This window comes from Nomascus leucogenys, chromosome 12 (assembly GCF_006542625.1).
Source record: "Nomascus leucogenys isolate Asia chromosome 12, Asia_NLE_v1, whole genome shotgun sequence".
Taxonomy (NCBI): domain Eukaryota; kingdom Metazoa; phylum Chordata; class Mammalia; order Primates; family Hylobatidae; genus Nomascus; species Nomascus leucogenys.
Genome location: NC_044392.1, coordinates 67518956 through 67534412, shown reverse-complemented (window position 1 = coordinate 67534412; position 15457 = coordinate 67518956). Strand labels below are relative to the sequence as shown.

Sequence of the window (15457 nt, the reverse complement as noted above, 5' to 3'; positions counted from 1 at the left end):
AATCTGTTTTGCTGCTCATGATAAAAATTAAGAATATTATCATTTCATGAGATTCCCAAATACCAGATATTCCTCCCCAGAGAGATCACTGCTTCCAAGGGCTCTGTTTCCTGAACTAGAGTGTTACATAAAACTCCTCTTCTGCACAGGCCCTATTAATTTTCCTGCATGTCAGATTGTCAAAATCATTAAACATAATTTGCTTAAAAACCTTCCTGCATATTAACAGGAACTTTGAAAGTACCTTTTATACCTTGGACCCCCACAGCACCTATCAAAAGTACAGAGTAAACATTTAGTGACTGATGGAGGATAAATATTTAAAGGATAAGTGCTTGAGGCTCCTATTCCCCGAAACATACCATATACAAAGGGAAGACTTCAGGACAGAGCCAAAAAGTCAGGCACTGTGCCTGGTATGTAAAACTATGTCACCAAGCTTAATCCCCATCCTAGAGATGAGGTAACAGTCACAGAGACATTAAGTAACTTGCCAAGGCTACAGAACTGAACCTTCCTAAAGGAGACTTAACTGAGCCCTCAAAACCACCCTGAAATCCTTTTGTCTATCTCAGTTCTCTCCCATTTGTCAGACTAACCATTTCGATATTCTCCATTCTCCTCCAGCTTCCAACACCACTTCCTCCCTCATTCTCAGATCACATCCTTTCTCAGGAGCTCAAGGAAGAGTAGAGAGGCCACCAGGCAGAATATCTTGGTATTCTGCCCACCTCCTGCAAAATTATCCACAGCTACTCACATCCTTTTTCTTCCCAAGCAGGTATAAAAAGAGTTCTTCTTGTAATCAAAGGCTAACCCTTTTAACAGTCTCTGGATAGAATCTGTCTCCCTGAGCCCCTTTCCATCTCCCACTCCCTTTCCCTACACACAAACTCCCTTGGAACACCTACTGGGTTAATCAACCTCTCTTACCTATGTTTTCAACTTCTTTATTTGTATTGACATGCTTCCTTCAGCAACAGGCACATTAAAGTCAAACCAAAATCCTCCCTCCAGGCCAGGCACAGTGGCTCACTCCTGCAATCCCAGCACTTCGGGAGGCTGAGGCGGGAGGACCACTTGAGGTCAGGAGTTTGAAACCAGCCTGGCCAATACGGTGAAACCCCATCTCTACTAAAAATACAAAAATTAGCTGGGTGTTGTGGTGCACTCCTGTAATCATAACTACTCGGGAGGTTGAGGCAGAAGAATCACTTGAACCTAGGAGGCAGAGGTTGCAGTGAGCTGAGATTGCACCACTGCACTCCAGCCTGGGTGATAGAGCAGGACTTCATCTCAAAAACAAACAAATATACAAACAGAAAAAAACAAAAAAAACAAAAAGACAAATCCTCCCTCCACCCAACATCCTTCTTATCACCCTCTCCCTCCTCTAGTTTCCTTCCCTTCACTGTCAAACTCCCTAAAAATGTGTCTCCACTGTCCAAGTTTCTTCACCTCCCATTCACTTTAAGCTCATTTCAGCATGGTTTCTCATTTCATTACTTCACAGAAGCATTTATACTAAGCTTACCCATCTCTGGGTTGAGAAATCCTGAAAGATACTCTTATTATATTCACTACCCAGTAGCACTGACCCCCATGAAACCATTTTCTTCCACTGACTCCTATGCCATCCCTCTCTCTGGATTTTCTCCCATCCCTCGAGCTATTTCTTCTCAGTATCCTTTGCAAGTTTCTTCTTTTACCTCTCCCTTTGGACTTACTCCGAGAATTCTTCTCATTTATAAGCTCTTCTTGAGTGATCCTGCCCATTCCAATGGCTCAACTCAGCAACAATCTCTCTATCAAAGATTTCTCTCTTAATTGCTAGCTGATATATCCAACTGCTTACTAGATAGCTCCCTGTACATGTCCCATACATCTCAAACTCAGCATGCACAAAATGGAACCTGATATTGTATTCTCTATGAATGCAGTCACTCAAGTTAGAAATTAGAATATCATTCTTGACTCCTCTCTTTCTCACCTCCATATCCAGTCAGTCAGTGAGTTCTGTTGATTCTATTTCCAAAATATTTCTCAGTTCATTCCCTTCTCCATTCCTTAAAGACATCACCTTATACTGGTGTTCGTCATTTCTTACCTGAATTATTTAAATATTCTCCCTGCCTCTAGTCTACCTCACTCTCCCTCAACAGTGTCTCCACTCTTTTTTCAGGTTGATATTCCTTAAATGTGAATGTACTCATTTCACTTCCCTATATAAGATGCTACAATAGCTCCTACCGTATTCAGAATAAAATCCAGACTCCTATTACATTTGGCCCCTGTTTATCTGTCCAGCTCTCTTTCATTATTGTCTTTCCAGAAACACATTCCACCACGCTTGAGGCACAGTGAACCACTTTCAGTCTCTTCAGTGAGTGATGCCTTCTTGTGCCTACATTTCTGTCCACATGCTGCTCTTTCTGTTTCCAATCCTTATCTTCCCCTTTATTTATTATTATTATTTTTTGAGACAAGATCTCACTCTATCACCCAGGTTAGACTGCAATGGTGTGATCTCAGCTCACTGAAACCTCTGCCTCTCGAGCTCAAGTGATCCTCCCACCTCAGCCTCCTGAGTACAGGCACACACCCCCACACCCAACTAATTTTTATATTTTTTGTAGAAATGGGGTTTTGCCATGTTGCCCAGGCTGATCTTGAACTCCTGGGCTCAAGCAAACTACCTCCCAAAGTGCTGGGATTAGAGGCGTGAGCCACCACGCCCGGCTCCCCTTCATCTTAATGGCTTGAGATTGAGGCAAGCTTGAGCTCAAATTCCAGTCTGGCAGTTCTGTCTTTTCATTCACTAAATAAGGGTTTCCTGGCACTGGGCAAGGTGCTAAGAATACAAGTAGCTACTGCCTAAGGAAGCTCACAGTCTCACAAAGCAGATAAGTACAGAGAAAGTCAGAATTCAGTGTGAAAGTGCTGTAACAAAAGGAAACTAGAACAGAAGGCTTTCCAGAGGAATTAACTCCTGAGTAAGTACTAAAGGACATTCCCCACCATATGACATATAGAAAGAGGAAGGGTGTCTGTGTGTGTTGCTGGAGCAGGGTCAGGAGACAGGGAGTAGCAGAAAGATGACCATGCATGGTGGCCATATTGAGTGGGTGGCACTCCTGGGACATGCAAGCAGAGATGCTGAAACACACAGTACACAGGTAGACCTACAGTATTGAGATAAAGAGGAAGATGTTTGAGTGGAAGGCAGTCAGTACAGAGATGGCAGCTGAAACCACGAGAACAGTACTCCACACTACTACCCTGTCAATGATACACTGACACTACTATGGTAATGACAACCCACAGAGAACACAGGTTTACCCCAAACTGATGATGTGTTTGACAGAGCCACATACCAGGTTGAAAAGATCTTTTACTTAGTTTCCTAAAGTACTAGCTATTCAAGGAACAAAACCTATCTGAATCTAAAAGTGACCTAGTTACATACTCTGGGATATTTGAGAATATATACAGCCTATTTACCCCGAAGTAATTTACAATCCACTGGGAAAACAATGGGTTTTCCCTCATCCAATGAAAAATGGGATATTCTGCAATTCAGCACTCGAGGGAGGCTGGACAGGGGAGGAACTGGTTTTGGTTGAGATGCTTGGGATATGCTTCTCACAGGAAGGTGGCTTTTAGAGAGCCCCGAGGGATGAATGGACCTTCAGCAGGAGGAGAGAAAACAGCACCATAGGTCCAGAGCCCATAAGAACACTACACCACACTGTGTAGACAGCTTTCTCTTGATGTCTAAGAAAGTTGGTGTGCAGAAATCACAGTACTATAAAGAGGACTCAGGAAGGAACTTGGGTGGACAGAAGCAGAGGATGCCTGTTGGTGGTATCCAAGGTAAGAATCTGACAAATGGCATAAAGTAAAATGTGCATATTTGCTTGCACTACCCACGGACTTTCAAAAATACCAAACTTCTTGCATACTGAAATAACTGCATTGAGTATTTGTTTATTTTAGGCTCTGGCTTTCCTATCATAAAATCCAAGTATGTAGTCAGAATAACCTAAGGGTATCTCAAACATTAGCCCTTAATAATCATCATTTGAATCTTCAAACCTTCACATAAGGAAAATAACCTTCCCAAGGATAGGTTCTCATTAAAATTCTGGAGACTAGATTTTCTTTAATTTTTTTTATTTTTATTTTTTGCTTCTCTATTTCCTAGGCAAAGCAAAGGATACCACTAGACTTCGTAATCTTCTCAGGAGTATTCTGTTGCTCAAGAACAAAGCATTCTCCAGAATAATCTAAAATCTACATTGAATAATACAAAAACTATGGGGGGGAGTTGAATTTCAAGGCCCTTACAGTCCTTGATAAACAATGATGGAATAAATAATGGAAAAAGTAATCTGTGGCTGCTCAACTAGACAGTTCTGCTAATGACCATAAAGGAACCCAAACTCTAAAACTTACCTCATATTTCCCCTTTACATTGAGTTAGGCTGGAGCAATAGCTCAAATAATCCAAGTTAACAAAAGTCGACAGAGAAGTGATTCAGAGGTAAATGCTTTTGTTCATTCATTGACTCATTCAACACTCGCTTGAAACTTATCACATGCCAAGCTCTGTCTAGGTGCTGGAGTACATGGGGAAGAAGCCATGCCCCTGCCTTCATTGAGCTGTCACTCCAAATTCAGCTCAATTTTACAGCAATGTCAAATTACACAAAGGACTTCAACTTATAAGTTTCCCTTCCAGAGGTCAGACTGTGACACTTTCATAAAACTTATGTTAGTGTGCTGCTTCTGCTCAGAATTCAGAATGAATAAACTAAAATTCTACCCTTCCTTTAAGAACTTGGTCATGAGAAATCTCTGATTTTATTTAGTCTAATCTCCTATAAGTGATACTCCTTATGGAGTATATGTGAAAGATTATCATGTATTAAAACAAGAATCCCAAAAGCATTATACATTAACCTTTATTGAATCCATTTACTAACTCTTCCTTGTTAATAAATTCCACAGGTGATAACAATTACCTGTTCATATGCCCAGAACTTAACAGCTGTCTCAGGAGCAATTTTGATGACGTTTGTACCATTTCCCCTCCAAAGCGAGCGGATACCTCCTTCTTTTACCATCTGTCGAAAGCCACCAAATATGTTCATTTTGTCTGATTTTGAACCGTGAACCTAAAAATAAAAGCAAAATGATATAGAATGCTGGTGGCATATTACTATTACCTTTTCTAAAGCAACCATACAATCTTTTTCAATACTGTTTCTAACTGCAAGAAGATATATTTGAAAATAAGACATAGAAAGGTTGAAAAATATATATATAATGATGGGAGGGAATATTGCCATGATTTTAGAGGCCTGTCTCTGACTCTAAAACTAAGAATAATTGGTATCTTCGGTGTGAGAAAGCAGAGAGAGAAGACAACAAGAATATTAAAGTTATGAACAACCTTCATAAGATAATATTAACTAAATTATGTATCTGGCAATGGAACACCCTTTGAAACATGAACAAGCTCAGTTAAAGAGAAATAAAAAAGTATATTGCAGATAATAATATTATATTATTACATTATATGATATATACTGCAGGTAACACTGTTTATATTCTTGAGGAGAGGGAATAATATGTTACTCCCTCTCCTCAAGAAGTAGTACAGAAATGAACTGTAAATGGGTCTGAAATGGTTTGGATATTGTGCATATCAGGGCTACCAACACTGGAATGCATACAGCCTGAAACCAAAAATAAAAATTGCACCCTCTTTGGCATATTTTGAGGCCTCGCTAGGCAATAAATTCATTACAACATGTACCCATCTTGTGAGTACTGATAAATTACTTGCCTTATACTACAGATGTGGTAGTCATTTAAAAATACTGTACCTTATGACCACCTACAGATAAAAACTGATTAAATCCAATACACCAAAACACCAAAAATAATTAAATAATTAAATCAGCTACTCTTCTGATTGTTTCAGCTCACATAAAAGGGGTGACTACCACCACACACACACACACACACACACACACACACACTCACAGAACGGGTTGAATTCTGAAGGCCAGCCATGTGGCCAGTATGAAAACGAGCCCCAGTAAGAACTCTGCACACCAAAGGCTCGGGTGAGCTTCCCTGGTTGGTCTGCAATATTCCATGCCTAGTGCCACACAATAGTGCCAGGAAAGTAAGACACGGAGACTCCACAGGGAGAGGACAACAGAAGCTCTGCCCTATGCGCTTCTTTACTTGACTGATTTTCATCCGCATCTTTTCCCTGTAATAAACCATAACCAGGGGTAATAAGCTTTCAGTGAGTTATGTGAGTCCTTCTAGAGAAGTATCAAACCTGAAGGTTGACTTTGGAAACTCCTCAAATTTGCAGAAACTAAATTCCAAAGAAATCCATTTTATTTTAAATAAATAAACTTCACAATAAAATAGGACAAAGGAAAAAATAAATGCTTATTCAAGTTCTCTAAAAGTCAAGTTACTACTATTCCTAAAGAAAAACACACACCAATCCCCTCTCCTTTTTCTTTAAAGCATTAGCTTTGCCCCTAAATAAATTTTGAGATTTCGGTACATTCTGAAGAAATGCTAGCTTAAAACACTGTCAGAAATCTTTTTGTACAGAAATCTATGGACAAATACAAAAAGTGTTGACCATAAGTATAACAAAGTTTTAAAAATATTTTGTAAACAACTACTATGTTCCAATAGGTTATTCCAGTGTACCAGACATTTTCACACAGCTGATATTGTTTGATTCTTAAGCCATTCTTGTTACATATTCTTATCCCCATCCCAGAATGAAGGAAAATGAGACCTCAGAGGTTTCATGCAGCATGAGAACCAGGAGCACTGGAGGCAAAGATACTCCATCCCTCCCTCTCAGTTGTTGTAAAGGAAAAGTTAATTCTCTGGGCCTCAGATTCCCCCTGGAAAAATGATAAAATACCTACTTCACTGGGCTGCTGCAAGGATTAACTGGGTTACCACAGTGAGCAAATACATATTAATTCTTTTCCGTTCCCTCTTTCCACTCTGGCCAGCCCAATGCTACACTGCTAGTAAATAGCAAAGTCAGTCTATAAAGCCAGATCTTTTTCTGCTAAACTCAGCTTTAGAATATTTTTTGAGGGATCTAGAACTAGAAATACCATTTGACCCAGCCATCCCATTACTGGGTATACACCCAAAGGACTATAAATCATGCTGCTATAAAGACACATGCACACCTATGTTTATTGCAGCACTAGTCACAATAGCAAAGACTTGGAACCAACCCAAATGTCCAACAACGATAGACTGGATTAAGAAAATGTGGCACATACACACCATGGAATACTATGCAGCCATAAAAAATGATGAGTTCATGTCCTTTGTAGGGACATGGATGAAACTGGAAATCATCATTCTCAGTAAACTATCACAAGGACAAAAAGCCAAACACTGCATGTTCTCACTCATAGGTGGGAATTGAACAATGAGAACACATGGACACAGGAAGGGGAACATCACACTCCGGGGACTGTTGTGGGGTGGGGGGAGGGGGGGATAGGATTAGGAGATATACCTAATGCTAAATGACGAGTTAATGGGTGCAGCACACCAACATGGCACATGTATACATATGTAACAAACCTGCACATTGTGCACATGTACCCTAAAACTTAAAGTATAATAATAATAAAATTAAATTAAATTAAATTATAAAAGAAAAAACCTGAAACCTATCTAAATGAAATGTCATAGAATATTAAAATATTACTTAAATTACTAGAAAAATAACTACAAAACAACTGATGGCTCATCTTGGAGTTTTCACATTTTTCTTAAATCTTTTAGAGGGTATTTTCTAGTTCTCTGCTTAGTGTTGTTTTATATTACTATTAAACACTTCACTTTCAAAATCAAATAAACTGAGATGCCATATAAAAATAAATAAAAATAAAAAAATAGAATATTTTTTAAATTGCTGCTCTAAGATTCTAGATTTCAAAAATACTTTACTTTTGATAAAGTATATAAAAAAGAAGGAAACTATAAATAAGGAGAATCCTACAACAATAGCTAGAGATATTTTTTAAATTAAACTTTTGAATAGTCATAGAATGCCAAAGATTAAAAGTTCATTACACACATATACTAACAATTTAAGGTTTGGTACACTGCCGTACTTACATGGACTGAATTTAGAGTTAACAGCAACAAAATAGATTTATTTTTTAGGGTATAAAAGATTATTACTGAGAAATTTTAAAACTTCTTTTTCAAAGCAACACATTTCTCATTGTTTTAGAATATTTAGGGCAAGCCTGGACACAAGATAATAAAGCTCACCTGCATCATGATTTTCAGACGGTCCAAAGGGGCAGTGCTTGTTCGAGAGACAGCACCAGCAATGCCTCCTGCCAAAAGCTGCCTCCACCACTGTCCGGATTTTTTTTCATCTTCCGTGAATTCATCTGGAATAGTTAAGCTATCCCCTATGTCAATTCCCTGTTAAAATGAAAAAAAGATCCCCATGTGCCTTAGCTAAAAATAATCCCAGAAGACGTTTTGTTTTAGAGAAGAATCATATGTTATTTTACAGTTAATATGAACTTCATTCCCTAGAATTTATACTAAACCAATTTGAGCACATAGATTGTAAGTCGTCTACTCACAACGAACAAAGTACAGTATCAGTTCACAAGAAATGAAAATAAACAGTCATTACAAATACACAAAACCAACAGTTACAACTTTCTTTCATCATAGATTCACAGTATGTTTTCTTCTCTTGGTCTAGGTTAGAATGGAAGGGCAGCATTTTATCACAGTCAATCTTTTTTATTGCAACCATTTTTCGTAAGGCCAGAAAACCAACTGGTGATGACATCTTTTAAGAAATTAGTTCATCAATTCTTAAACAATACTTCCTTTATCTCAAATTTATATCCACATCATACTTTATACCATGATATGTTTTAAATATGTAAATAAAAATTAAAACTGTATGTGAATACCCCAAACTCATTTTCTACTATTTATAAAAATATCTTTATAAATCTGACTTGTCACTTAAAACACACAATAGATTCTATATAAAATTTAGCTAATGGAGAGGTGTTATTTCAAATCATCACCCCTTCAACCTATTCTACATTACTATAGCTTGAGAGAAACAATTCTATAATAATATTTTTACAATTCTATTATCTAAATTGTTTTGGCAGAAAAATTTTTACAGGCAAGAGTGCAATGGGAAGGTGCTCTCCTATGGTAGTAACCCTCTCTTCCTTCATTTTACTATCAATAAAATGGAGATGCGATTGTAGTCTCAACTGTTATCAACTACCTTAAAAATACAGTAAGAATTATGTAAATAAAACATCACATAGTGTACAATTTATCTAGGCAACTGAACTACTAGTATAATATTATTTTATACTCATAGCTGAGAAGGCACTAATCACCAACAATTTTATAATGCTTTATGTAAGCTTAGGCGTTGTTACTAGTGGCAATGTGAACTCCTGATTTCATTTAATGCATATTTAATTTAGTAAAATCTGAAGCATAGAAGACAAGCATATTAAAAAAAAAAAAAAAAAAAAAAAAAAAAAAAAAAGGCCGGGCACGGTGGCTCACGCCTGCGATCCCAACACTTTGGGAGGCCGAGGCGGGCGGATCACAAGGTCAGGAGATAAGAGACCATCCTGGCTCACACGGTGAAACCCCGTCTCTACTAAAAATACAAAACAATTAGCTGGGCGCGGTGGTGGGCGCCTGTAGTCCTAGCTACTCGGGAGGCTAAGGCAGGAGAATGGCATGAATCTGGGAAGCGGAGCTTGCAGTGAGCTGAGATCGCACCATTGCACTCCAGCCTGGGCGACAGAGCGAGACTCCATCTCAGAAAAAAAAAAAAGCAAAACAAAAAAACTCCTTCAGAGAGTTCCCAAGGGTTTCAGGAGCAGATTGCATAATAATAGAACTTGGTTTACATCAGTATGCAGAATATTAATGAAACAATCAAAATTTGAGTTTTGTGGAAAACAAACTGGTATGAAATGCTACACAGATGAAGCAAAAAAGATTCTGTAACCTTTAACGAATATTGTAAGTGCCTTATGCCAGAGATAAACCTAGGCAATCTGACCAAACGAGGACACAGATCCTTAGCAACCATGAGGTGCTGAGATTATGTGGACAATATAGTATCTATAAAAAGTAAAAGCCTACAACTTTTACACTTCCCTATGGCAGAATACTTAAATGCCAATAAAAGCTAGACAGCTTATTCATCAAGGTGGTACTTCTTCCAAGTTTTCAGAATGGACATTTATGCAGTCTTCGGTTGTTGTTTTTTTTAATCCTCTATAAATCTATGCCTAATAGAATAAATAGAACTCTACAGGTTAAGGAGCTACTGGGACTCAGGTATCCTGGCCCATAAGTGTTACAGAGTGTTCTTGGGTGATAATTGTACCTATGGTTTATAGCTCCAAATAAGCATAAATACATAAAGTAGACTTACTGTAGAATGTTTCCAGAAACGGATAATTTCCTCAATGTCTGTAACAGGATTAAATAAGAAGTAGTCTCTCCATTCATTCCAGTCCACTGTCATTGTCCCATCAGCATCAATGCTGAAATTTTTAAAAAATCATCAAAGAACAAAACTAAATTGATAAATAAAACTAACATTATTGGTCACTTTACAGAATGACAGTTTCTTTTCTAACATAATATTCTTATTAAATCAAAAAACCCCATCCACAAGTATAGGTTGTTGGAAATGGCAGCAAGCATTTTATGGTCCTGTCAGATAGTTTTAATTATCTAGATAAAAATGGGCCCAAAAATTACAGCCAGCTCACTAAAGACTACTTTCAGCACTCTGTCAAACTCTGCCAATGAGCTACAAAACACAAAAACTGAAAGATAAAATATTAAAAGGTGGTAATGAATAGATTCATTATCCATTTTTTTATGCACTTAGTGGATCACAAAGATAATTCTTAACGTTCTATTGCAACATTTGAATGTACTTTTGAAATATACTCAAAACATGCTATCAATTTCCTCGAAGTTAGGAAAATTAACAGTGATTGTAAAAATCAAACTCTCAGTGACTGTGACTTTGAGTCTTAAGAAATTCTGGCACCTCATTTTCAATCTTAAAATTAACATATCATACTTTTAAATATTTATCATTAATATTTGGCTTGTTTTACAAGTTTCTTCATAATTAATGCCATTTGTATCTGTTTTCTCCTAAGAGAAACTCTGAATGTGCCAGGATTTTGACTGTTTTATTCCCTTCCTTGGGCCACCTCTTACAACGGCTGGCACAAGGAAGGTGCTCATTTATTTATTGAATTAATTGATGTCTCTAAAACAACTTTGGTGCATCCTACAAATTTTATTCTATAATTAGTATGAAAATTATGCAAAAGGATGGCAGTCAAATAAAATGCAATTTTCAGATATTCATTTATTGTGTTTTCTACTGTCACTTTTTATTTTGAACTGCAAATGGGAAATTACACTGAAACTTTCACTTGTCCCAGCACAGAGGTATATCTGCATGAGAGTCCTAGTCACTACTTACGTTTATAATATTACTCTGGGTTGCAATATTTATAGCTTTATTTATATCACTATTTTCTATTTTAATGTAATTGTTTGTTGTCTGACCCCAGCACCCAACCACTGAGTAAATATTTATTGAATAAATGAATGAATTACAAACTCTGTAGCTTAAAACCACGGAACATTTAATGCATTGACAAACTTCCTAGATAAGATAGTCTTGCTGTGGGTATAACTTGCATCTCCCTTCAGATTACTAACGATGTTGAGCATCTCTTACCATGCTCATTTGCAATTGCTGTTTCTTCCATGTGAGATATGCTGTTCATGTCTTTGCCCATTTTTCTAACATTTTGTGTGTCTTTTTCTTATTTTTATATAGTTCTTTATATTGTTACATTCTAATCCTTCAAGTTATAAGTTGGCAAATACCTTCTCTTTGTCTTTCCACTCTATGCTGTCCAAGTACAGATGCTCTTGATTTTAATGCAGCTGAATTTAATCTTTTTAATGCAGCTGAATTCAGTCTTTGCATTTCTGTGTATGGCCTTTTGTGTCTTCTTTTTAAAATAAATTCTTCCCTACACTGAGATAAAGATATTTCTTCCCCACCACCTCAAGCTGTTAAAGTTTAACTTTCACGTTTAGGTTGATGTTCGTGTACAGTAAGAGGCAGGTGTCCCAATTTCCTTTTTGTCTGCATGAGCACGAGCATCATCTATTGCACACACTCTCCTTTTCCCAAAGTTTTGCAAAGCTACTTCTTTCATGTGACAAATCCAAAATATGGATGGGTCTGTTTCTGGGCTATTATGTTCCACTTGTTAACTTGTCTGTTTCTGTAGAAACAGCACTGACTTGGTTATGGCTTAATAACAACCCTTGGTATCTGATAGGGCAGGCCCCTGGCTCCTTACAGTTCTTCAGGAATGTCCTGGATATTCTTAGGCCTTTGCTCTTTGATATAAAATTTGAGACTCAGCTTGACAAGTTCCTCAAAACAACCAGGTGGGTTTTTTTAATGGCATTGAATCTCTATCACCAACTTGGAGAGAAGGTACATCTTTTCCATACTGAGTCTTCTTTAACGTCTTCTTATAAATTTTGTTAAGTTGCTCTTATAAATGCATTGATTGTGGTATATTTTTTAATATGGCTGATTCAGTTTGCTAATATTTTCTTTAAATTTTTACATATAAGTCATAGGTATCTTGGCCTCTAATTTCCCTGTTTCATATACTGTCTGCTTTTGGTGTTACAATGATCTCCTAGAAAGGATAGGATCGTGTACTTCTACACTCTGGAAATGTTTGTACATCTGTTCTTTAATCATTTGCAAGAACCATCTGGGGCTAACGTTTTGTTTATGAGAAAATTTTAAATTACTGACTCGATCTCTTCAATTGCTTAGGTACTATCAGCTGTTTCTTCTTGATTCAGTCCCAGTAAGTTATATTTTTCTGGAAATTCATCTACTTTGTCTGTTTTCAAATTTATTGGCATTAATAATTCATAATATTTTATTAGTTTTTTGAAAGTTCTTATGTGTCTATTTGTAATTGAATATGATTTATTTACATCTCATTTCTCTTTTTTCTTCGTCAATCTTTCCAGAGGCTTGTCTTTTCCAACAAACAGCTTCTGGCTTTGTTGATCCTGTTACTGCATCTTTGCTATATACTCTTTATTATCTCCTTCCTCCTACCCTCTTCGAGATTATTCCAGTTTCTCTCCCCTGACTTAGCACATTAATTTTCAGACTTAATTCTTTTCTAATAAAAGCTTTCAGACTATAAAATTCATACAAGTGCCATCTTAGAAATATTCCATAAGTTTTAATGTTTTCAAGTCAACGTGTCCTTGAATTTCCACTTATGATTTCCTTTGACCCATAAGTTGAGAAGTGTATATCACATTTTAAAATATTGGCATTTTTATAATGTATGTCTGTAATTAACTTCTACTTTAACGCATAGTGGTCAGAGAAAGTAGTTCTTGTGATACCAGTTCTTTGAAATGTGTTGAACCTGGCTTTATGGCCTTCTATGAAATCAATTTTTATACATGTTCCATACACACCTAAGAAAAAATATTTTTTCTAATTTTTTGATGCAAGGTCCTATTACATGCCCATTAAATCAAGCTTATGTATTTAAAACTTTTTGTCTTCACTAAAGCTTTTCTCTGCTTGACCTATCAAATACAGGAAGAATTCTGTTAAAATCTCTCACCACTATGATGGATTTGCCAATTAATCCCCAGAATTTTATCAACCAGTTTAAAAATTGTATAACCTCATACTGAATTTTAAAATGTGGTGACACTCTATTTTTATTGATGTTTTTACTATATAATCTATTATTAATATATTGTTAATAATTAATATTAACTGTTGATATTAACATAGCTATCCCATAGCTGATATTAACATAGCTACCCCAGCTTTTTTTCAGTTAGTAAGACTTTATTTTGCTTGTTCTTTCATCTGACAATCTCTTCCTTCTGACAAAATTTACATTAATTTTTATTAATTGAAGACTAAACTAAGAAAGTCCTAACTGATCAGAAGGTGATTATCTTCTAACTTACTCGTCACCCACCTCAAACCCCCAGGGAAACAGGATAAGAACTTTATTTAGCCTGCCCCATTTGAGAATGGGGATGAAGGGAAATCATGCCCCAACATTATTGCAGGGCATATTTAAGTGGAGTTTTACTGTACTTGAATTTATTTCTCACATCTTACCTATTGCTTTCTAATTATCTCATTCTTTCTATGTTTTTCCCTCTCCTCTCCCCTCTTCATTGTATTGCTTCAATCTTATGTTTATGTATTTATTTTCTTATTCATTTCTTTCCTCCCTGATTTGGAAGTTATATACTCAACTACTATAGTTTCAATGGTTTACCTTGAAATTTTACCACATACATATAACAAAGTCTAAAGTTAATGTTTGACCCCACCATCCTAAATAAGGTAAGAATTTTAAAACAGTTTAATACAAATCATCCCCTTCCCTCTTAACTTACATACTATTATTGTCTAGCATTGTAGTTGTCCTTTTTCTTAGAACCCACAAATGGGTCATTATTACCATATTCATGGCTGTTTCCAACAGACTGCTGAAATAATCCATAGACCACTAGCTAAGAGGTGGCCCACTATGGTCTAGAGAGTACCAAGAAACACTGTGTCACCCATTCCCCATATATGCTGCTTCCAGGGCTGTATATGTCCTTTCTCCTACCTACCTTCCACTCACCCTTTTCAGTAGGATAATTCTACTCATTCTTTAACATATTCTTCAATATTTTCTGAGAGTCCATTATTGCAATGTGGTGGACATAGAACTGTTAACCAGATACACACGGTCTGTGCCCTCAGTGGGAACAACAGGCACGGCACTAAACAAAAGCAAGCAATACCCAATATTCATTGAGCATTTGCCAGGCATTGTTCTAAGTATTTCACATGTTAACTCATTTAATCCTTAAAACAAGCCCATGTATTTACTGTACTCTCCATTTTACAGACAAAGAGAGGCTAAGAATTTTATTATAGTCACAAGACTAGTAAGTAGAGTAGAATTAAGAGTTTCAACCCAGGCATTCTAACTCCAAACTGTACTCCTAACCACTGAACTATATAAATAAGTCAATGATTACAAACCATAAGCACCATGAAGCAGAGAAACAAGTTGCATAGCCAAAGAATAACTGGAGTGAAGGGTTCCAAGGTTCTGAATAATTGTGGAGAAAGAAACGTAAAGATATGAAAACGAAAGTAAACGGGTGAAATGAGATGGAGATGAAAGCCTAAAAGAAAAATGAGAGCACAAGATAATTATGATATATGTGAAACACA

At 36.7% G+C, this 15457-nt stretch overlaps 1 protein-coding gene across 2 annotated transcripts in view; it reads right to left on the bottom strand.

Annotated features, from left to right (window-relative positions):
- SLC25A24 (solute carrier family 25 member 24) overlaps positions 1 to 15457 on the bottom strand; it is a 64222-nt gene that overhangs the window by 15057 nt on the left and 33708 nt on the right. For both annotated transcript variants that reach the window (XM_003267869.4, XM_003267870.3), the window contains exons 4-6: positions 10535 to 10646; positions 8356 to 8514; positions 5025 to 5177 (exon numbers count right to left, since the gene is read on the bottom strand). In XM_003267869.4, coding sequence (XP_003267917.3) covers positions 5025 to 5177; positions 8356 to 8514; positions 10535 to 10646 — 424 coding nt within the window. The remainder of the gene's footprint in view (positions 1 to 5024; positions 5178 to 8355; positions 8515 to 10534; positions 10647 to 15457) is intronic.